Consider the following 24,535-nt stretch of genomic DNA (forward strand, 5'->3'; position numbering starts at 1 on the left):
GGGTGGGAGGATGGGGCCGGCAGCGAGAGAGAAGGGGGGGAGAGAAGGGGGGGAGAGAGAGAGGAAGGGGTGTGAGTTTAAAAAAGATAAAATATAAATTTTATCTTTTTTAAACTCACAACCTTAGTGTATTAAAAAGAATAATGGAAAACAGATTATTTTTTGCTTTTAATTCGCAACCTAAGGATATTAAAAAGAACAATGGAAAAGAAATTATTTCTTGCTTTTCTTCGCTTTGACGGTTGGTGTAGTCTAGATTAGCATAGATTAGTTTGTCCTTAGAGGAGAGAACTCCAAAAAACTAATCAAAGCCATGCTCAAAATTTCCCGACTAGTTCCTAATCGGAGTCAGTCCATTCGTTCACATTCGGTTTCACAGTCACAACAACCCTACCATTTAAGCAACGATTAAGGTTTTTAAACTTTCAAGATGATTGAAAGTTGTATCAGTGGACATGACAGATTACAGTTGTGGAAGTTGACAGAGCATTTTACACTTATATCAGTTGCGGGAGTTGACAGAGCATTTTGCACTTATATATGACAGACTTCAAATTTGTATTCAGAGATCATTGTAAATCCTTATTTTTTTTCACATTTATGCTCTAAGCCTTGTAAAGCCTTTTAGGCTATTCCCAAAGCATTTATGCTCTAAGCCTTGTAAAGCCTTTTAGGCTATTCCCAAAGCATTTATGCTCTAAGCCTTGTAAAGCCTTTTAGGCTATTCCCAAAGCATGAAATTGATACTTATATGATTGGGAAGAATAAAAACTTGAGGTGTATTAATGGGACTCATTGTACTTTTGATTTTTCAAAGTAATTGTAGTTTGTCAAAGTACTTAAAATTTGTGTTGTGCTTGAATACAGGATGGATCTTGAGGCTACAGCATTTGTCAATGGTATGACACTAAAATACAATGGAAGAATTTATGCCCCAAAGGACTTCACAAACTGGACAGTTGTTGACACAACAAAGAAAGCATGGTTCTTGGTCTTAAGTAAAGGAAATCTCATTCTAGTGATGACAAAGAGAGAGTTGGAGAAAGATGAGTGCGCATCAAATGTATCTTTCTCAAAGAGCAATTTGATTCAAGGGGGCACCTTAGTAGAAATAAAAATTGAAAAAGACAGCAGTACAATGATGATTTACACAAAGTCAAGAATGAGCAACAGATCGAGCGTTTCTTCTTTCTAAGAAAGATGCAATGCACTTTGTGATGCCGCCGCCAAAAGCACCTAGATTTCCTGAATTGGTTCCTGCATTGGAGATCCTTCAACATGTGTGGGAGGAATTTCCCATTAAGGAAGCAAGAAAAATGCAGTCAAAGATTATCCTTGAATACTTTCAGGGTGTCATCCAACAAGGTTCAACTTCATTGGAGGGACCTAAGGTGCAAGAATCCACACATGAGAAAGGAAGTGATGAGACACGCCATGTAGACCTGGTTCATGGTAATACAAATGAGAGAGGAAGTGGAGTGGATGAGACAGAACACATTGTAGCAATGGATGAGGGTCTTGTACACGTGGATGTTTACAAGGGATCTACATCTGAGACAGGAATTGAATTGGTGGAGACCGGACATGCACATGCATCTCAGACAGAAATTGAATTGAGTGAGACACGACATGCATCAGATAAGATAGGACATGCACACACATCTCTTGTTCATGGTATTACTCACTTAGATGGTGTAACTCATGAAGTTGATGGAATAACAGAACAAGTGAAGCCCTTAAGTAGACCTGAAGTTGAGGCAATAGAAGAAGAAGTAGGGCGATCTAAAGCAGTTCACATTGAGCCCCTAAAAAATAAACCTCGACGTCAAATGCAAAAGGCAAGTACTTCACGAGCTACAGTTCCAAGTCCTATAACTGGAAAAAGACGTCGTTCATATACAAAGAAAGGGCAAAGAAGAGAAGAGGAAGAACATGAAGAGGATGCGGAGGGTCTTGAAATGGAGTCAGATCTAGAAGCAGAAATGTTATCAATGAAGAACCTAAATCTTCGCTTGAATGAGGCTGTGACAGATGAGGATCCAGGATATATATGGGGCCAGAAGACTCAAGTTATACATGCTTCAACAGTGGTCAAAGCAAGTGTCTTCACCAACAGCAGGACCTTAGATACAGCCTATGCTGAAAAGATTTTTCAGGCTTTGATTGATGGAAAAAAACCAGTTGTTTCTAATTTGGTACTCCGTCCAAGAACATTTTGGCCAGTCATGGGAGATTATAGTCAATCCATCAATTTCTCTCAGCCTATAGATTTTGAGATGCAATTCACTAAGTTCCTCGGAAAACAAGTTCCCTCACTTCAAGAAGGACAGAGTTCAGTGAATGATCCAGAACGACATATAAGGGATGCCAAGAGAAATTTCTTAGCTCATTGTACATTTGAGGCAATAGATGGTCAGCACTATGCCTATGCTTGTAATGAGCACTCTAGAGATGCATACAAGAAAGGAGAAATTACTTATCAAACCTTCGCGAGTGTGCCTCAATTTCACTACTATTCTGCATGCATCTGTATCTTCAAGAACGAGAAAAAATATTTGATTGAGTCGGAAAGACTTAATCATGACATTTATGCACTACGAAAAATCACCTCCACTTCAGAGATGTTGCTCAAAGCTAGGACCATATGGAAAACTTTTAATTCTCCTTTGACCACTCTCAAAAGAACTGCAACTAAAGTGGAAGCGGATAATCTTGTTGACTTCTACACATGCTTGAGTGCCATTGTACCAAGGGGAAAGCAGGAAAGAGCAGAGGTGATTACAAGCTTCAAGACAGTAAGGGATAGGTATCAAGACTACACAAGCATACTTTTCCATAGTGATGAAGTTTTTCATCAGATCAAAGACGTGTGTCTTGCATATGAGAAAGGAGATGTTACATATGAGGCTCCATCATTGATTAAAGAGAAGGCAAAGAAGATTGAGAAAAAGAGATGACAGCTCGGATGTGGAGGCCTTTAAGAAACCTACCGGACAAATACGCAAGTCTTGCTGCAGAGAAATTAATGTCCAAAGAATGGTTTTTTGGAAAAAAGTATAAGGATCATTGCATGGAAGATTGCATCATCCAACAGGTCAAGCGTGATGCAGTAAAGAGTGCAATTGAATATTTATTGGGAGAAAAAAATATTCCAATTAGCCAATGTAAAATTGATCATAACATTGTGAGGCAGATGGCATCAGCTTTACCGTCAGCTAAACAGAAGGCTTGGGCGCATAAATGGGTGAAGGTAGAAGATGATGGATCTAAAATTACTCCCTCTATGAGAAGTGACATTCCGGAAAATGTGTATGCATATGCACAAAAAGTCATCAATAACCACACTCTCAGAAAAGAAAAAACTTTGAACAAGGGCTTTTATAATTTCATACATGAAATCATTTCAGAGTCTGGAAAGAGTGTTGAGTGCAAGGGAGTTTCATTGAGTGATTTTTTGTCCGACGACATTGCTTGGGAGAGACCTCAGCTTTTCTTTGTCTATGAAATATCACCGGATGACATCCGTCAACTCCTTGATAGAATATTACATACCACCATTGGTAGAGTGGGACAATGTAATATAGTCATATTTGCTGATAAAGATGACAAGGAACAAATGTCTGCTACCCTAGAAAAACAATATGGCAATGAGCTCAAGATTTACAATGGGATATACTCAAGAAAAAGGGACAAGAGAGAATGCGGTCTCAAGATACAGAGTCTAGAAACCTTTTTCTTGTGCATGAAGAGCCCTTACAATGATCACTCCTTACAAAACAATATAAGAGGGAATGCAAAGAGATTGCAACTACTGCTGGAAGAGCATGAAGCTCCAAGTCCCCTCCATCGCAACGCAAATCACTATGAAAGGCCAGCAAAAAGTGCTGATCTTTTAATTAGTATGATGGAATTTTTGCTACCGTCCGGATGGGAAGTCACATTGTGCCGAATGGGACATCTGTTTCAAGCTCTTATCAGAAAAGGACACAATGTAAATATTATTGAGAGCCCTGCTTGCTTGGAATACCTTGATACCGTGGCTTCTCTCACAATAAAGTTTAATAAGAAAGGTCTGATCTCACATGAAGAGGATGACATAGAGCAGATCATGTATGATGAGAGCAAGAAAGATGATGAAAATGATCAAAGCTCTGGATATAATAGTGAGGACACCAGCGATAGCAAGGAAGCAGAAGAAGATGAATATGACACTGACCTTGCCTCTGAAGGTTACATAAAAAGACCATGAAGATATGTAGAGGTATGAAGACTTATGTTTAATTTTCTTTATTCATTTAAAGGTCTTTTTAAATTTATAATTAATTTAAAATTTTGAATCTCATAATTATTTTATCCTTTTATAGGAGAAGGGAGAGGAGGAGGATGAGGAGGACATAGCTAGAGCAGAGAATATAGAAAGCTCATCTCAAGAAAGCAAAGCTGCTCTGGCTATCCGTCGGATGACTCTAGAAAATAATCATACATTGCAGCAAATGGAGAAGTCATTTCAAGTTCGGTTTCAAGTTCGAGAACAACCTCTTACTTTTATATTCGATGAAGAGGACATTTCAATCCTCATAAACTTCAAGAAAGAGGTCAATGACAAGGTTATAATAGCCATCCTCAGGTTTGACACAAACTTTTTACTAACTTTATGCTTTTGTATTTCCATTGGATCAAATGAACTAATATTCTTTTCTTTTTATTGCAGTATGGTTTTACAACAGCTTCCGCTATATATACAAAGATGTGCATATATGGTCGATCCTCTTGTTTCTAGTGTACTTAGCAATAAGTAGAAGACCATAGATGATGTTTTTAAGTGGTTGCAACCTATTGATTTGACTGCGGCACGAGTTATCTTTACTGCATATCACGAGGAGTGAGTATCAATCCCTACCTAGCTTATCTCTTACATTGTGGAGGATTATATCAAATAATAATTATTCTTAATTGATAATGCAGCTTGCATTGGAGCTTGGTAATTGTGGACATCTTAGCCAAGCAATGCTTCTTTGTCAATTCAATAGCATCTATCCATGGCAGTGTGTCAGAGTAAGTATAACCTACTTGTGTCATAATTATGTCAATGAGATGCATCCTATGCAATGCGCACATTCATTTATGTTTTCTATTTTGATGTGTAGATCTGCTCGAAAGTTGGTAAGTGCTATAGATGCACTTATGCAAATGGAGGGTGACTTGGAAGATCAAATAGAGTATGTAACATGCCCTGCAGCGAAGCAGAATGATGACCACAATTGTGGGTGGAGAGTTGGATATAACTGCTTTTTGCTCCTTGCTCAAATTTTTAATTTGAGAGGCGGTGAAACCTCATTGTCCACATATACAGACTTGCATCTATATGCATTTATGTCATCTATCATTAAGGCATTTATTGATAACGTGGTGGAGCATCCAGAGGAAACATTGGTTGCTACGCCCATAAGTTGTCCTGATGTAACCGCTGTATTGGACGAAATGGGGAGCTCTTCTGAGGTTAAGGTCATCATTAGCAAGCAACCTCGTGTTTTGACTTTTGGTAGCGAGGAAGTTACAATCCTCTTCGACCCTTTGAAAGAGGCTAATGACAAAGTCATGATGGCCATCCTCAGGTTTGATATGAACATCTCTTGACTTGATACTTCAATCATTTGATTCAATCTGCTTCTAACATTTGTTTATTTATTGCTGCAGAGTACGGTTAGATCTCATTTTCCTAGATCAGTACAGAATCGCGTCTGTATGCTCGATTCTCTTCTTTCAGCTGTACTTAGTGATACCAAGAAGACAGTAGATGATGTTTGTTCAATTCTACAACCTTTAGACTTGGATGGCATACTACTTGTCTTTATGCCATACTATGAGAAGTAAGTATGGTCTCAATCTTTCTTTTACTCTCTTATTTATAATATTGTGTCAATTAATACTTAATATTGTGATAAATCTTATCGCTCTTTATTGGTGATGTAGTTCACATTGGAGCCTGATAGTATGGGACCTTGATGACAACCATTGTTGGTTTGTCAACTCAATTACAGGCTTTCACGGGGTGTTCAGGTAAGTGTTCTTTTATCATATCATTATGAACATGCATCTTACTATTTACTACACAAATTCACTTTGTCATATGTCATGATGGACAGGTCTGCAAACAAGTTAGTTTCTGCGATTATGAAAATCAGGGAGCATCAAGACCAACCAAATTTCCAGACACGCCTCGGAGTGGAGCAAAAAGACATGTTTAGTAGTGGGTGGAGAATTGCCTACAACTTCATGTTGTATCTCAATGAAATTTTTGAACATGTCTCCATAGAAGCATATACCAAGCTCGAGCTACAAGATTTTGTGGCTAAGACTATTCACTATCTAACTGCTATCATTGGGAAACAACATGATGGACTCAATGAAGAACCTGAGGGAGCCAAAGAAAAAGAAGAGACAATTTAGTCTCCTTCTGTATCATAGCCTCAAGTAGAAGCATTACAGTCTACACTTGAATTAGAGACTCAATGCATTCTTCCTACACAAGAAGTGGAGACTCAATGTGCATCTACAACATCACATCTTGTAAAGGAGGAAGAGATTAAGTCTATCCCGATTGCACCAGAAGTAGAATCTCAATGTACACCATCCACACAAGTAGAGACTCAATGTACTCTTAGAGAATCACAGCCTCAAGAGGACTCATCAGACTCTATTCAGTTGTAAAACATGTAGAAAGAAACATGAGTCCTTGAAGATTTTTATCTTGTTTGTATTGATTAATGATAGTGTTTTTAAAACTTATGTTAAATGTTGCAATACATTAGGATATTTTATGATATTTATTCATTACAATACATTAGGTTTTACTTTTTTGAAAGTCTAATTTATTATGTACAATAAATATCTTATGATGAGAATCTAATAATTATATCATTCTTATGTTCCATCACTTTATTTTATAGATTTCAATGTACTCAAAATCTATCATTTATTATGTACAGCAAGTCTAACTTATATTATATTAAAAGAATTCATTCTTATGTTCCATCACTTTATTTTATAGATTTCAATGTACTCAAAATCTATCATTTATTATGTACAGCAAGTCTAACTTATATTAAAAGAATATCTCATGATGAGATTCTAATAATTACTAACTTATATTATATTAAAAGAATATCTCATGATGAGATTCTATTAATTATATCATTCTTGTGTTCCATCATTTTACTTTATAGATTTCAATGTACTATCACTATCTTATATGTCTCAAATGTCTCCCATTACGGTCTTGCATCCCATCATTTTATTTTATAATGTCTCGCATTACGATCTTGCATCTAGTCATCTCGCATTACGGTCTTGCATCTGTAGTTCTATAAATTCCCTAGTAGTCGTTCATCTTCTATATCTCACCCGCAGCAGACACTTCTTCCACTTTGCTCTTCTTACCTTACTCCTCTCCTCAAGCTTGCTCCTTCCTCTCCTCAAGCTTGCTCCTTCCATCTTGCCCGCAGCCTTGCCTCCTCTTCTCAAGCATACTCCTTTCATCTTGCCTTACCTCCTCTAGTTACCTTCCTCACTCTCATTACCTTCCTCACCTCGTTCGTCTTCTATATCTTTCCTCATTCTCGTTACCTTCCTCACCTCGTTCGTCTTCTATATCTCACCCGCAGCAAAAACTTCTTCCACTTTACTCTTCTTACCTTACTCCTCTCCACACTTCTTCCACTTTACTCTTCTTACCTTACTCCTCTCCTCAAGCTTGCTCCTTCCATCTTGCCCGCAACCTTACCTCCTCTTCTCAAGCATACTCCTTTCATCTTGCAGCCATTATGGATCTTTTTAAGGTAATCGATTCTGTCGAGCAAGCCATTAGCAGCCTCAAAGAATGGATTGCCGAGAACCAAGGAAAGAGAGAGGAGAGAAAGCAAAATCCAGCTCCATTAACCCAGTACGAGAAGGATGACTTTGCTTGTCAGAAGGGCTTAGAGAAGGAAGAGGAAAGAAAAATAAGTATGGCTACTACTAAAATAGATAAATTGCAGTCATATAGGAGAGAGTTGATAGACTTTCAAAGTGAGATATCTTCGCGTGTGGCTCGTTATGGAAGATTTTCCCCCGAGGAAGCGCAAGCCATTCGGAACAAACAAAGTGTTATGCAGGAGAAAATTCATCAATCCTTACTTCTCTTCTATAATTTTAACTACATCGATGAGGAAGAGATGAGCTCAGCTCTTGAATGGGTTGAATTTAGGCTAAGGACTTGAAAATAGAAAATTCATCAAATTGAATGGCTGTAGTCTTGAAAATCTCAGGCTTAACTTTTGAAGGTGTTTATTAACACCATTAAATATTAAGAGAGTTTACAACAACCGAATCTTATTTTTTCATGTAACTTATGTAGTCTTGAAAATCTCAGGCTTAACTTTTGAAGGTGTTTATTAACACCATTAAATATTAAGAGAGTTTACAACAACCGAATCTTATTTTTTCATGTAACTTATGTAGGCTGCATTACATTTTATAATTTTAGTTTCATGTCCTCTAAAAATATATTAAAAAATGCTTGTTTTTATGTTTTTATATGTGCTTTGAAGATTGGGTTTTTCTTAAATTTTATCTGAAAACTAGTCCAAAAGTATATGTAAAAATGAATTTGTACATTGACAAGTCCAAAATTAATGAAATAAGTGTTGATTTGCATGTCTACTACTAGGAAGGTCTTTTGGCATATCAAGGACACCCCCTGGACACCCTCATCAAAGGACAACCAACTTCAAGTCTTTATATAATGCAGATAGTACTTGGAGTTTCTATGTTGAGAGGCTTCTTTAATTAGAAATCATGAGGGGTAAATGCAGTGCAGAGTGCATAATTGTGCCTCCTATGGTAAGTGATACTTTTCTTGTGTATGCTAGCAAAAGGACTTTTGGAAGAGGGCGCCTGTGTATGCTAGCAAGAGGGATCTTGGAAGGTCAACATCAAAAGTTTTCTATGCATATCATGCTATAGAAGCGCTTGAACTAGAGCAATAGGGTGAAAGTCTTCCTTGTCCCTATATTGTCAAATAAGAATAGGTGTAGGCATTGGTGTGGATCAATTCTTTTTTTTGAGTGCTAGAACTTTAGTACGAACCATTTATCTAGATTTAGGTTTTAGGGGAAGTTGTAGTGCTTTGCATTCTATTAGTTTGTTGGGTAAATTTTTGGGGTGGTGGAATTGAGTTGCTCTATTTCAAGAAATGGAGGACATACAAAATGAGGTGTAATTTATTTTGATGTTTTTTTCCGTGCTTTCATGTTAAAATTTTTTCAAAAATTTTGGGGATTTTATGGTTTAGAGAGCCATAGAAACTCCCACCCTCAAAACTATCTCACTCCCTCAATCTCGTTGTTTGAGCACATCTTCCATGGTTTCAGCCGCAGAGTTGTGTTTGGTAATTTCATCTCGGGAACTGCATTTGCAGATCGTGAGGAAGAGCTTTTTTTGTGTTTGACAAGACCTTAGATGTCCTAGGCACATATATGCGAGCCAAGGATGAGTTCAAAGATCTCATCAACTACATGAAAGAGAATTTCACTAATTTTTCATATCAACTTGATGTGTCTTCAAAACATGGGTTTTGATAGATTACACCGTGTCAATTCTTGGACAAACCCAAGTTTGTGAAGCGCTTGGCCCACTTTTGTGATAATCTTACAGAGGATGGGTTTAGATAGCTAGAAGTGAATGACCTCTTAGATGCAAGGATCATGGGAAATGCAAGCACTAGCTTCCTTTCATGGGAGATGACATTCATCTTTCTTCTCTAGGAAGGAAATTTAGAGGAAGAAGCCTCATCGTCAAGCAGCCCCTCTATTTATGCTGCTGATATCCTCATCTCTAGACCAGAATTTTGACCTGTACGTGGAAGAGACTCTTGACCATGGAAGGGAAGATATGGACGCGTTGGACCTACTCCAAGATCCCCCTCTACAAGCATATAGCAAGAATCTGCATCAAAGACCTCTGACTGAGCATCAGATGTATGGTCATTGTACCCCCTCCTCATTGATGGAGAAGAGTATGTGTCCCTCCATGACATCGAGGTGCTTGTGGCATCTAAGAGGATGAGGCACTGGGAGTCCTATCTGGGTTCAATGTTGACATAATTGTCTAAGATCCTAAATTTTGGTGTTCAAAAGACCAGACAATAGAAGACTTTTTACTGATAACATTGGTTACATTGAGGGATGCAGACATGTCAATATATGATGCACAACCCTCCGATGCAAAAGCTTCCACTTCCAAGATAGAAACAAGAGAACTTCCACCTCTTAGATGGAAAAGGATGCATCATAAGATCCATCAACATTGCAAAAGAGGAAGGAATAGAAGCTGACGATGCTACAGTGTTAAGTTGGAACAATGTTTTGTGTTTTGATGGTCTTTGATATAACTTGTTTTATTGGTCTTCTAATGTTTGTCGAATTGGTATAGGAGGCATTTGAGGTTGATAAGTTCTCATCTTGATGGGGCCATGTTCGCAAGGTGTTTAGGCAAGATCATTCTTTATCCTGTTATCCTGGGTGAAGTGGCGCAACACATTGTGGTCTTCCATAACAATTTTTCTTCTCAAGGGCCTACTAAGCTTTTGAAGTGGAAGACATTTTCATGTGCTGTCGGGGGTATTCCCACATCACTCGTAATGTTGACAAGGTAATTTTGGCTCACCACTTGGTGGCTAGCAGGGCATTGATAGCAATAGCTATGTCGTTGGTGGCTAGCAGGGCGCTAACACCAATAGCTATGTTGTTGGTAGCAAAAGAGGATAATCTAAGTTCTATTACAACTAGGTTTAAATCTAGGAGTGCACCCGAGGATTCAAAGACTCCTATTCTCGATGTAATAGAAGTAGCTAAGAAGAAACATAGCTATGAGGCCTCTTGTAATAAATTTTGGAATACAAACATCTATTTTAATGGATACATGACTTTCTCGCTTTTCCTTATTTACTATTGTGTTCGTTCCAAGTCATCACTATTCTAGATATATTTCTCCATTGTTCAACATATTTATTCCATTCTATTAATTGTGTAAAACTGCTACATTTTTGGCCAATTTTGGGCTTTGTCATGATCATTTTCTATCCTCCAAGAGGAATTGTACCATGCCGTAGGAGGCAAATTTGTCCGAGATGTTGCAAGGAGCCCAAAAAAGCATGAAATCCATGACAGCACAAATTTGGCCATTTTGGGGACCCCAAATGGCCAAATTTACACCTTGGCGGGATTCATTCTTTCTGGGCTCCTTGTGACATCCTAGAAAACTTGAGCCCCCAAATGGCCAAATTTGTGGCAAGTTTCATGCTGTCTGGGCTCCTTGCCATGTCTCGGACAACTTTTCCTTTTGCGGCATGGTGAAATTCCTCTTGGATTTCATAAAATGACACTAACATCATGAAATGACATCATTCAACCTTTCAAAATGTATTATGTCATAAAAACTGCACGTACTTGATAAGTTGTATTTGCATCTTGTTTATGCTTGGAGTTTAATTCCTCAAGAAGTGTCTGCATGGCGCATTGCAAAAGCTGAGAAGTTGCTGTCAGAGATGGGATTACATGGAGGAAATGCCAAACTTAATGAGGATAAGAAAATGTCTGGGGAAACACATAATCTTCCTCCCAAAAATGGGTGGAGGGAAGGCAAGGAGATTTCTGTCAAAGCACAATCTCGACAAAGACAAACATACATTGTCTCAATGCAGTTTGGGTTGGGAATACTGGAAAGCATTATGTGGATGCATGACCAATAAGGCTTCTCATCCTCAAGTAGCAACTTTGAGAGCTAAAGTATGGACAAAGGTAGATGCATTGATAAAATTGCTTTGCCACGTTCAAATTGATGACATGTATTATGAAAGGTTCAAGATGGCTATGAAAGAGTTTATGCAATTAGGTGAAAGCATGGGGGGACTCACACATTACGCATTACGTGGTAATCGTGGCACCATCACAATATTTAGCACTTGCTTTATAAAAAGTTTTTAGTGCTAAAATGATGCTCATCATGTTTGCAACGTATTCTTTATGCACACGGACCATGGTTTGTACAAAATTGGGGTCCTTTGTGCATTTGGAATACACAAGGCATAGAGAAGTTGCACTATAGATCCAAGATAGCCTACTTCAAGAACTCAAGGCATGTGGTTGTATCACTCATAACAATGCATTGCTGAGATGTTCGACTGGTTTTTTAGATGTTTACTAGGTAGGACTTTGAAGTCTGAAAAGGCAAAGGCATCAGAACCAAAATCACTTCAAATTGTATTAAAGAATAGAAGGTATGGTGCTTGGAAAGCATCCATAGGGAGTCGAGGAGTCGAACGTTGATTGCAAGCCAAAGTGAGAGAAGGGAGCAGATGGGTCCAACCAGCAATAGAAGACATGGTGTAATTGTATACGGCTATGAAATGAATATCTTGCTTATTTTGATTACAATTTGTGTACTCACTCTTAGAGTCCAAGGTTTGTGTGAGGTAAGGAGGTTGGGGAAGGTGGGGATAGGGTAAAGGAGGGGAAAGAGAAGGGAGGCGTGCAGGGTGAGGCAGGGCAAGGGGGGGTTGGAGTGGTAGCAAGGGTGGGGGGAGGGGGTATGGGGGAGGGAGACGGGTGTGGGTGGGTCAAGTAGGGGGGAGGGCAATGGGGAGGAGGGCGATGAGGGTGGGGTGGTTGGAGGGGTTAGGGCGGTAGCGAGGGGCATGATGAAACCCTAAACGTATTAAAAGGGGTGTCAAAAGATGATGGGCCTATATAAAACGTTTTTAAAAACCCTAACTCATTATTCAATGGCACAAGTGAAGAACACTCCTAGACCCATAGGTCACTGCCTCCACCCTTCCTCCTCTAGCTCCACCACCTCCATGGCATCTATGCACATGAACCTATCTGGGTCCGGTGGCACCTCATCAAATATCGTGAGCCCTCCCCCAACTCTTGTCCCCTCCTTGACTCTCGTGACCCCTTTCCCAACTATCATGAGCCATCCCCCGACTCTTGTGAGCCTTCTCCTCTCCAATCTCGTGAGCCATCCCCCAAGTCCCATGAGCCCACTCCCTAGTCTCGTGAGCCCACTCCCCAATCCCATGAGTCCACTTCCAAGTCCCAAGAGCATGAGCCTTCTTCCAAGTCCCAAGAGCATGAACCTTCCCACCCTTCCCCTTAGCCTCTGCCTTCCCCTCAGCCTTCTCTCCATGAGAGGACTCCCCCGATTGAGTAAAATGTGTTTGAGAACCTCCCTGATATCGAGAGGCTTCTAGATAGGGGTCAACAGATAGCAAGAAAGAGCATGATCTTCCCTCTCTTGGTGATAGAGCTCGTTGTGGACATGGTACCTATTCCCATAAATAGGATAAAGCAGACGTCGAGCAAGCCACATCCCAAAAAAGGACAAAGCTCAAGACATTTGCAAGAGGGATTTAGAGGAGTTTCAGCATAGAGAAGAGCAATGCAATAAGTTCAAGGAAGAGATAAGAGACTGTGAACCATGTTCGAGTGCCTATACAGCCTCCACTAAGAGTCAGGAAGCTATATAGAGCAAAGCGAAGAGTGTGGGCCCTAAGGGAGATCAGACAGATGTAGAAGACCACCGACAACCTGATCCCATGTGCTCCCTTCCAACGTGTGCTACAAGATATAGCACAGAGGTACAAGGACGATGTACGATTTACCACAGGAGCTATGGGGGTGCTCTAGGAGGCTGCAATGTAAGTCACCACCTCTTTGTTCGAGGATTGCCATCCATGCAAAGCACATCACGATCATGGACAAGGACATGGCTCTGGTGAAGCGGCTACTACGGATGGACCCACGACCCAAGCTTGAAGCCCTAGAATCTCTTGGAGCCCATCCTTAGGACTTAGACTACCCCCTGCCCTTTTGCCCCCCCCCCCCCCCCCTCTCTCTCTCTCTCTCTCTCTCTCTCTCTCTCTCTCTCTCTCTCTCTCTCCACCCCTAGACTCCTAGATATAAACCTAGCTGCAATAGCACTAACATCCTCCTCTCCTTCTGCCAAAGACATAGAAGTCCCACAATCTAAGGTTCTTGTTCTGACTTGTCCTTGTTGTGGATGGATGCAGGTGAGTGGAGCTCCTTCAATATTGAAACGAGAAAACATCAAAAGAAATAACATTTCAATTTAATTGTCCATCATCATTTGAAACAAGAACTAAGATTTGACAAAAAACTAAATGTTGCACCAGTCAAACACATTGTTAACAATCTTCAAAGTTTTGGAGGAGGAATGAAATTGGCACTATGCATGCACTTCTCCACATGGTTGCTTATCTTACCACCATTTAAGGTAAAGTAGGACTCTGACATTCTGTCCTCCATGACTAATAGGTGTTCTCACACATTCCTTAGAGCCCATTGCAATGTGACATTCACATTCTTGACATATCCCTCTTCAACATCAATAGACAAACTTACCCCCATATTGTCTTCATCATTAGAGTCTAGGGGAAGCCACCGGCCATTTGTTTTCTTCTAGCGCCTGTGTCCGAAAAAGCTAAATACAACAATTGGCATGACAAATGGTATCTAATAACCACATTGTCTTTACATGTATGACATTGAAAGACATCACCCTTTTCGTCGCCTAACCTAGTTCCCCAATTCATCCCAAGTAAATCTTTAAGAGCATTTTCATCTACATGCTTGCAGGACCACATAGTTTTTGTTCTATGCTCGGAGGGTGCACTACTTAGAAACCCTATGTATCATGTGCATTCAAGGGGTATTAAAAAAACCCCTTAGCTAAAATTTTCCCCCCAATAAAACCACCCCTCTTTACTTATGAGCTATGTGATTTTTTTAAAAAGTTAAATTAAAAAACCCCTCCTGTTATTATAAACATGTTAAAATTTTCCAAAAAGTTAAATTAAAATACCCCTCCTTTTGAATGCACGTGGTACACTAAAATTTTATGAGGTGAAACCGCCGAGGTTCTATGCATATGTATATTATGAAACAAAGAAGCAGAAATGTGCAGAGGCATAAACCAAGATAACCTTTCCCATTTGGATCCAAATGTAAACTTTATGGATATGCCCACATCCTTTGCAATCTTGTCCTTGTACGATTGCAATGTCCTCGAGTCCACATCACTACAATCCATGTCTTGAAGTTGTGGTGGTACAATGGTTTGCAGAAGGACATAGCTTGATAATGTCGTTGGAGTGATGTATGTTGCATTATACCAATGCACATTATTCATTCACAAGGAGGCCAACTTCTCCACTGCATGCATTTGCTTACCTAAATCCTCATGAATCACTGTGAACTTGCCTATGAATGATTCAACTGGTTCCCACTCCTCAAAGTCCGAAGGAAAAACATCTGCCATGAATAAGCGCTCTTAGAAGCCAAACACAAAATTTCCAAATGAACTCGTTACACTTACAAGTGAAAAAGGTACATAGATAGAAAGGTTCACATTGCGATGGTATCCTAGATTGATTGAATGATGGAGAAAGCCGCATATCTTTTCCCATGTAGACATGTTGCACTTTTGTGAGCCATCCTTTCTTCCCAAACTTGAACTTCAAGATGCGATCCTTCCACTCATGCAAGATATCATCTCTTTTGCTCTTGGGAAGCTTATGTGGACCTTTGGCCAATCCTTTCATCACTATCTAGTCATTTAAGATGTAGGTGCAAGGGATCCACTCATCCAATGCATTTATGGTGTTGTGGAAGACACAAGAGGTCACAACATTGCATGGTCTTGTAGCCTTGCTCCTCACCATGCTTGCAGATGTTGCAACAGCAAAAATGGGACTCCTACACAAGGCAATGCAGCTCCAACAGATGCACAAAAGAGGGAGAAGGAGAGGGACAGAGCAGCACCAATAGAGGCACAGGATAGGGACAGAGCAACTCCAATAGAGGCACAAAAGAGGGAGATGGAGAGGGACAGAACAACACCAACAGAGGCACAGGAGAGAGAGAGAGAGGGGAGCGGAGGAGGAGAGAGAGAGAGAGAGAAAGAGGGGGGGGTAAGGGGGGGAGGTACATAGCAAATGGAAGAGAGAGAAAGAGAGAGAGAGAGAGAGAGAGAGTTGCAACAAGCAGGCCAGAGCAGGAGGGAGCAGAGAATGAGGTGGAAGAGGGCAAATGCAAGGGAGGGCAGCCTCACAATTTATAAATCGAGGGAATGGCAGGCTGGACCAGAACAGTGGGAGGTAGAGGCCCTAGAAAGAGTGAGGGGAGAATAAAAATCTGCCACAAGGGGCCTACCATCTCATTGAAGGTAGATTTGGGCTCGTCTAAGGGAGGTGCACCAGGAGGGTCAAACATGGGTTAGGGGGGGGATGGTTTGGATGGTCTACCCTAGTGTAAGGGGAGCAACCAATAGGGGCTCTCTATAGGCCTGCCCACACTCCACCTCAACATAACATTGCCCCACACCTTCTAGCACTCTCATTGGTATACCTCAAATCCCTCTCTAATCCCTTGAAATTAGGAAACACTAATTGGAGGCCCTTTTGAGACCCCATTTCTCCCCTAATGTATACGAATTTAAAGCTTATGTGACAATAATTTTACTAGGTGGGTGAACTAGGAGGCTAAAGTGGTAGTGTTGATGCCCAAATGAGTTTGCTTCAAAAGCTTGAAAACACCCAAATTTAGGCCAGTGTATCTTAGTCATTTGGGCTTTATTTTGAGTGCCATTTTGACGTAGACTTCAAGCATATAACAAAGCAACATCAACATTGAGTCTTTAGCAAAGCTAGATAGCTTAAACTGTAGTACATGAAAGTATTAGATGGAAAACAACCTTTCTATAAGAGTCAATGGTACACTACCGAAACCACTTGGTCATTTATGATACAAATCCATACATTGCAAATGAACTGTCAAAAGGGAATAAAAAGGATAAATATTCCTAGCATCTCAGAAACAAAAATGTGCAAGATGTTATGCTTGATCAAATCAAAATAAGGCTTGGGATATGTTTGCACTTGTGTATGAGTTAAAGACTTTAATGTTATAACAGTAAGGAATCAAATCAGCTTTCCCCATAGCGATGAGTCAAGACATGCCCATGTATTCAAAGTCAAAGACATTCATACACATCTTGCCGTTGTTAATAAGAAATGAGTTCAAGTTATCCTCAATGGAATAGTTGGAGATGATTATGAGAACTTCATTCAAAGTTTGCTATTCAAAAGCAAGTGCCAAAAATTGAGAATTGCAATAAGTTGTATTAATTGGAGAAGAATTGGGGACACAAGAAATCCAAGACAAAAACTAACCATACAGTTGAGCAAGAATTTGCCACTTCAAACCAACATAGAGAAAGGGGAAGATCATTAATAAAGGTGGGACATCGACTTCAACAACAAATTCAACAGCAAAAACGACCAAAACATAAGTGAGTCAAATTATTAGAGAGGTGGGAGATCAATTTCAAGATCAACATCAATATTAAAAATGCAAAAAAATCAAGTGAGTCGAAGCATCAACACCAAGACAATCAAAATCCTTCAAATAGAAAAAAGCTCCAAGGAAAAGAAAATGCATCAATGTAAGGGAGTTATGTACCAACCAAACACATCAATGGAAATTTACACCACTTCTGTCACTTCATGACCCTTTGCCAACCTTGTATTCTCCATTCTAAATGGACAAAGTGATGCATATTCTTGCAAATGTAACATGCATCAGGAAATGAACCAAAACTAACCTTCTAGGTGACCACAACATCATCCACGAGTTGAACTTCTACATAATCCAAAGTCAGTGGGCCCTTGATCCCATAGGATCCATGCTCCCTTTGCACCAAACTCAGACCTCAATGACGATGGAATAACCAACATCCGACCCAACATACATGCAATCCATTCTAGAGAGCTACCCATCCATGTAGACATGCTCGAGAAATCCACCCAACGAGGGCAATCACAAAATAGAAACTCATCAATGATGAAAGCCGGCTTCCAAGGGACAACCAACACAGCAGCTACTTCGAACATAAAAGACTTTCCTACAATATCATTACAGATCGCCTCCAAGGCACATCTAAGAAGGAAGAAACTAGGAGCTAAAAACCTAGCAGCATATCCCTCAACTAGAACCTTACATTCATATGACAGGAAAGCTCGTAGCTCCCCCAAAAGAAGGCACCCTTCTGATGAAAAACAAATACACTCCCCCACGCACAAGCTTCTCAACCTCAGCCTTCATCACATCAAAATGCAGCTGACAAACTGAAGCATGTCTTTTACCATTCTCCCTCAGATCTTTTCTTTTGCCAGATCACTTTCGCATTTCGCAACATCGGCACGAACAATATTCCATGCATCCTCATTAGAGAGCGCAGAGAATCCTACCGAAAGATTGCTTGCAACTGTCTCAGCATAAGATTTACTCTCTTCTTTCCTAGGAAGAAGCTCACCAACTTGGGCACCCCGAACTCCCCCTTCCCCTCTTAAGATAGAATCATTCACCTCACCCCAAGGCTCCTCGAGAACCCGATCAACATGCACACTCTCCGAGAGAGGACGACATATCACCTTACTAGCCTCGACTAGACCTGAACTCATTGAAAACACCTCATGCAAACTATCAATCCATTCATCAATCTCCTCCTCTTCACCCTTCCATGATCACCACCCACCATGCTAGATTGAAGGCACATGCACCACGAACCCGCTAAGCTTCACCAGCACGCTAGCTCCACAAACCCAAGAGTGGAACGTGACATTGATGTGCATGCTTGCGAAATGGAAAGATTGCTAATTACATAGAACAACATATTCTGCATTAGTTTTCAATTTACAAGGACTTGCAAAGAACATACAAGCTGCAATGCATGCTGATTGGCATGCATTACTCTCTCTCACCTTTCTCACATTCAGCAAGACTACGATCAGGTAGATCACTTTGGATCAATACGATCACACACATTACACTCAGATCATATGAATCAATTGCCCATCAAATAGACTTGCTAATGCGTATACACCCTAAATTACAATGCACTCTCGTACAAATGCCAAAAATATCGACAACATGGACCTATGTATGAATCACCACTTCGAATCTGGTACCCACCTCCAAGTTCAGCCTTAAACTCGAAACCGGATCCCCTCACTGTCTAGTAAACTAGTTTTGAAGTGTGCAACTATTTTCACAAGTTGTGAATCTTATAGAATGAAAAGTGCTTGTGACTATTGCAAGCATTTTACACAAAGCAAATGGGTAGGAATTATGAGCTAATAACTATTAATAGTAACCTTGCTACTGTTGGTAAAATCCTTTCTACTGCCAACGGTAAGACTACAATTGGCAGTATCATTTAATTGCAGGAAAGTACCGCTGAGACTGGAACTCCAGTGACTACCCCTCCTCTCCTCCATCCTGCCCTCTCCCTTCTTACCAGTTCCCTCAACAAAATTTCATCCTTCATGTTGGGCATTTGGACTCGATATTTTTCTTCTTTGGGAAAGATCTCAGATAGATTTTCTCATGCATCACATTTATCCTACAACTCCTTGCTTCCCCTTGCACTCATCCCCACACCTCTTACCTCCCTTCACATGCTTTCCTCCCCTTTTGGCATTCTACCTCCATCCCCAACTATTTCCTTTGGCATTTTATGGAATTTCTCATGCATCACATTTATTCTAGGATTCCTAGCACTCCTTGCTTCCCCTCGCACTCATCCCCCCACTCCTTCCCTCCCTTGACATGCGTTTCTCCCCTTCTGGCATTCTACCTCGATCCCCCTTAAACTTTTTCCTCCTTTATTTCTCAAGCTTAGTCACTTAGTGTTGACTTGCTTCATCAAAAGCATACTTGTGCTTCCTTTATAAGCAATTAGCATTTTATGGCATTTTTATATATTTAATTGTGTGCCATTCATTAACTTTTGGGGTTTTTTCCAGACTTATTAGGATCAAAGTTGTTCCATGGATGTTATTGCCACATTATAAAGTTGCTGGCTTAATGATCTAATCTACTATTGCTAGAATCATGTTGTGATTTCAAGGTCATTGGACCTACCTCAAAGCCCAACATCCCGTAAGATCTAGACCACATTTTTGGTTTACTAAAATGAGGCTCAATTGTGCAAAATGGTTGGTTCCATGTACAAAAGCTCAGTGTCGATGTGCAATGGAATTGCAAGAAGAATGAAGAGGGGGTACAATCTTGAGTCTAGAGAATTCTTTTGAATGGAGGATGCAAGGCCAAAGATTCAATAAAAATACAAGAAAAGTTGTTGCCACCAACCAACCCTACTCTAAAACACTCTTTTTAGGACTTCCATGAAGTTCAAGATGCACTATAGAAAGCCTAGTTATGTGGCTCCTTATTTGTGAGTGCGATTAAGACACCCCAAACACTAATTTTAGGGAGCACACGGGTGCGGCTATGCGTTAAAGAGATCCAATCATAGATGTGATCTTGCACTGGTAAAGCATTTGACACTAGTATGTGTGTCGGGGGGTTTCACCTTACTGACCTATGCAATAGATGATTTCGATAACCACTTTTGTGTGATTTAAGAACTCTCATCTTTTTATCACTATTGCATAGCTAGCACGCGTTAAAAATTTTAGGGCCATGACTTGAATTCCTAAGGTACAGTTTCTTGGAAAAGTTTGTGAAGCATGCTTCTTTGGGAAACAAAAGCGAATCAACTTCAGCAGAATTAACTCTCAAGCATGAGGTATTCTTGATTTGATACATACAGATGTATGGGGCTATGCCCACACCTATAGCATGAATGGTTCACTTCAATAATCTTTCAAAATAAAGCAAGGATCAACTATGTGCAAATTTTCAATGATCAATGCTAGAACTTCATTAAGATCTCCTCAACTTCTTCAACTTGCATAGTTCACCACCATTAAAACCAATGCTTCTAGATCAATTGTAGTCTTCTATGTCACCCAAGGTGGATGATTTCTGGGAAAGGCTTGCAAAAGGTGAGATCACCTAATCCAAGTAAGGTGCACAACTCACCCACTCCCCAAAGCCATTCTAGATATAAAATTACAATACTTGAAGTGTAAGGAGTATTCAAAAGTAAATAGCAATTCGGGAAGTCACATGATGCAATTCACAATCAAATTTTGCTAGTAGGGTACGTCCAACAACAAATTGTGATCCATATGTGTTGCAACAATGATGTCCATGTGTAAAGCACACAATGAAAACCAATTCGAGATATCCAAGAGCAAATCGTGTGCAAAGAGCAAACCACATCAAAAGAATGAGGGCTCTAAATCAAACCACCCTTCTCCAACATAGCCAGAGGATATTAACTCACAATAGAGCTTCTCTGCAGTCGATGGAGATACGATCACTAGGCATAGAACTAATCAGTGGACAGAACAGCAGCTGAATGCACAAGTGGCAACAAGCATGGATATCAATCAATATTAAAGCCATTAAAAACCTGAATCTGGTGTGGATTTGCTAGTGCGGCAATAGAAGAAATCAGTTAGTTGTCACGTTTGAGTCAACACAAATCATCAAGTTGCATAGAGGACCGTGAAGCAAAACTGTCTTAATTACGAAGGTGCCAAAGTTCCAAAGAGTTTTGTTCTCTCTCTTTAATTTGAAAGCTTTGAAAGTGATTGAAACAGAAGTCTAACCACACAGAGCAATTCCATGTTGCTTCCAGGCAGGATGCATAACCTCAGCAAGAAAGACAGATTCTTGGCCTCCTCAAGGTTTATATTATGCATCAGAATTTTTCTTTGAACTCTCGAAGGGAATGTAAACAACAGCCCTTAGCAAATAGGCAAAGAATGAAAGACAAGGATCTATTGGTCTCCTACATTTTACATACAAAAGCACTCGCATAAAAATTCAATCTGTTGGGTCATGGGCACGAACTATTGCTTACTGCTTGTTCGCATCCCTTGAACCTTGATGTAACAAGTGTCTGATAAACAATGGATTCCGAGGACATTGGAAAATTGGAGGTTTCCCAAGGACTTTGACTGCTAGAATCATTCCCTGCATCAACAAGATCAACTTATGTCAATGAGGTTGATCAAGCTCACGGGAAGCTTGGAAGTCAAGCAATAGGCGTAATCATCAATTAAAATAACCTTGACTCTGCAAATAAAAAATTGATCTCATGGGTGATGGGCAAAAAACTATTATTCATTGCTTCAGGCTTTGCATCCTTCAGCTGATAAACTGAGGTTCGATAAAAGGAATCTGTTGGGTCATGCGCACAATATTATTGCTCATTGCTTCAGGCTATGTATCCCTTGAGCCTTTGATGGGTAAACTTCCCCAACTTGGTACAAGGGTATGATAAACTAAGTTTGTAACTTATGTCAATGAGGTTGATAAAACTGTTGGGAAGCTTGGAATCAAGCAATGGTCCTAATCATCGATTCCCCGACCCTGCTACCTCCTATAGCTTCTCTATGGTCAGTAGAGATACGATCACTATGTGCAGAAGTAATGGACAGAACGGTTGCACGCTGAAGTGGCAACAAACCTGGATAAGAATCAAAATTAAAGCTGCTAAGAACCTGAATTTATGTACGATTTGCTAGTGTGGATGTAGAAGAGATCAGATAATTGTCCATTGTCAAACTTGAGTCACACGCAATGTCAGCTTGCATAGAGCAGACCTTGAAGCAAAATCATCATGATCTGATTTAGGATTGCAAAGGTGCCAAAGTTACAAAGAGTTTCGCTGTACCTCTTCGATTCGAAAGCTTTAAAAGTAATTGAAACAGAAAATCTAACACACAGCAATTCCATGTTGCTTCCATACCGGATGCATAACCTCAGCAAGCATTACAATTGCAAAACTTATTGGTTATTCACCCTTTAAAAAGTGACATAAGAGCCACGTTGACATGCATATGTACACAAGCTCGACACATTTCCTTCTTCCTCCCCTGTTAAGTTTCCCAAAAGAATACTTCAACTTACAATGCACACAAGTCCAACTATCAAAGAGGTTGCCCCTTTGAATTTGGATGGTAAAATGGTATCACCAAAATGAGTGCAGAGGGAAAAACATCACAACAGACTGGCAATTCAAGTTGGCGGAAATGTAGATGCCCAAAAAGTGCATGCTCTAGCTGTGTTTACTTCTCATCTCCTTGGAACCCCGCAGATGGATGGGAATGTAAGTTTTATAAGTGACAGCACTTTATAATACCAAATACTGAGGACACACTAGCACCACTCCATCAACATTGAAGCACACAATCTTCTTAGAGGTAGTGGAGATCATCTTCTCCTCCTCCTTCCTACATTCTCCCTTTACAAAGTAAAAATATATTGTTTACCCAACAACACATGTGCTTTACTGTCGACCAGCAAGTGTCTTGCGCTTGTGCCGTGGTGCCCGCTGCCACTGTAAGTCTATCCTTAAAACGGCTCTGAGATCCTTCAAAGGCAAACCAATCCAAGAAGCTTAAAAATTGCAATATTACACTGGCTTTAAGAGGGCAGACTAAATCTGTACAATACTTAACGCTACCTTGTTGAAAGTCTGCACTGCTTTTCAGATGTATGGTTGAAGCCACTGCAGGAATGAATCCAGAACCTGGTATCATGACATGCTATAGCTGTACACATCAATCTAGTCCTGCCCAACTTGTTAAAGTTGGCACATCTCCAGCTGATGTCTACAGCTATGGCACCGCATGGTACATGATTGTTGGGATCCATACAGACATCCAGTCGGCATTCTGCATTCAAATTGAGACGTTAGCCTGAACACTGGACCTAATATTGACAAGACTTCACAAACTGAATGCACAATCTGGTAAAACCGGAGTCCCATAGTAGCCCACTCTAACCGCTTCATCATACTAACAGAAGCTTCCATATAATGGCTTAGTCATTAGATATATCCTCAAATCAAAACCGGAGTCCCATAGTAGCCCACTCTAACCGCTTCATCATACTAACAGAAGCTTCCATATAATGGCTTAGTCATTAGATATATCCGCTTCAACAAGACACATGTCACCTCGAGTATTTACTCTCAATTAATGGTGCAGATCAGATCGCATAAAATCCGTCTAGGGGAAGAGAACTATATTTTCCATTACGTTGTGGGTACGATCAAACTTGAGAATGGCAATCATAATTGGTTTGAATGGAGGTCGAGTACAAACGCATGCCACGATCAAATGAAGATAAACAAGTATATCCAAATCCAAGGGCTGCAACTTGTGCTACATTGACAACAATTTGCACAGGGAAGGCTTAAAAAAACGAAGAAGGTGCAGGCAGGGATGGACTCCAATAGGCCTAAATTTTTAAAAGATTGGACTTTGAGAAATGAAGAACCAATCAAGCATTTCATCGAATTGCTTGTGCATATTCTTTTTTGTGAAGATGACGCCAGATATCTTTCTTTTAATTCTCATCCACCTTCTACGCACTCGTCCTGTATTATAATCCTGTTTGTAAAAATCCTTGGGAAGCACGACATAGAAGACACAGTTGGCGACGAAAGAATCTTTGAGCATTGTTACTGCAGAAAAGGAGGTGAGGGAGCTCTT

At 40.1% G+C, this 24,535-nt stretch overlaps 1 protein-coding gene across 3 annotated transcripts in view; it reads right to left on the reverse strand.

Annotated features, from left to right (window-relative positions):
- The window catches only part of LOC147883164 (uncharacterized), a 136,958-nt gene extending 113,253 nt beyond the window's left edge, over positions 1–23,705 (reverse strand). Inside the window, exons 1-3 of one of the 3 annotated variants that reach the window (XM_087400060.1) lie at positions 23,503–23,705; positions 23,309–23,409; positions 21,895–22,007 (exon numbers count right to left, since the gene is read on the reverse strand). In XM_087400060.1, the coding sequence (XP_087256186.1) occupies positions 21,895–22,007; positions 23,309–23,409; positions 23,503–23,578 (290 nt within the window). In that variant the 5' untranslated portion in view covers positions 23,579–23,705. Of the gene's footprint in view, positions 1–21,674; positions 22,008–22,537; positions 22,720–23,308 lie in introns of those variants that run through there. The other 2 variants (XM_087400059.1, XR_015543818.1) reach the window with 2 other exon arrangements.
- Positions 23,706–24,535: the final 830 nt, after the last annotated feature.

This window comes from Dipteris shenzhenensis, chromosome 28, assembly GCF_047967505.1.
Source record: "Dipteris shenzhenensis isolate YYH24624 ecotype China chromosome 28, Dip_SZ_1.0, whole genome shotgun sequence".
In the NCBI taxonomy this organism is placed as follows: domain Eukaryota; kingdom Viridiplantae; phylum Streptophyta; class Polypodiopsida; order Gleicheniales; family Dipteridaceae; genus Dipteris; species Dipteris shenzhenensis.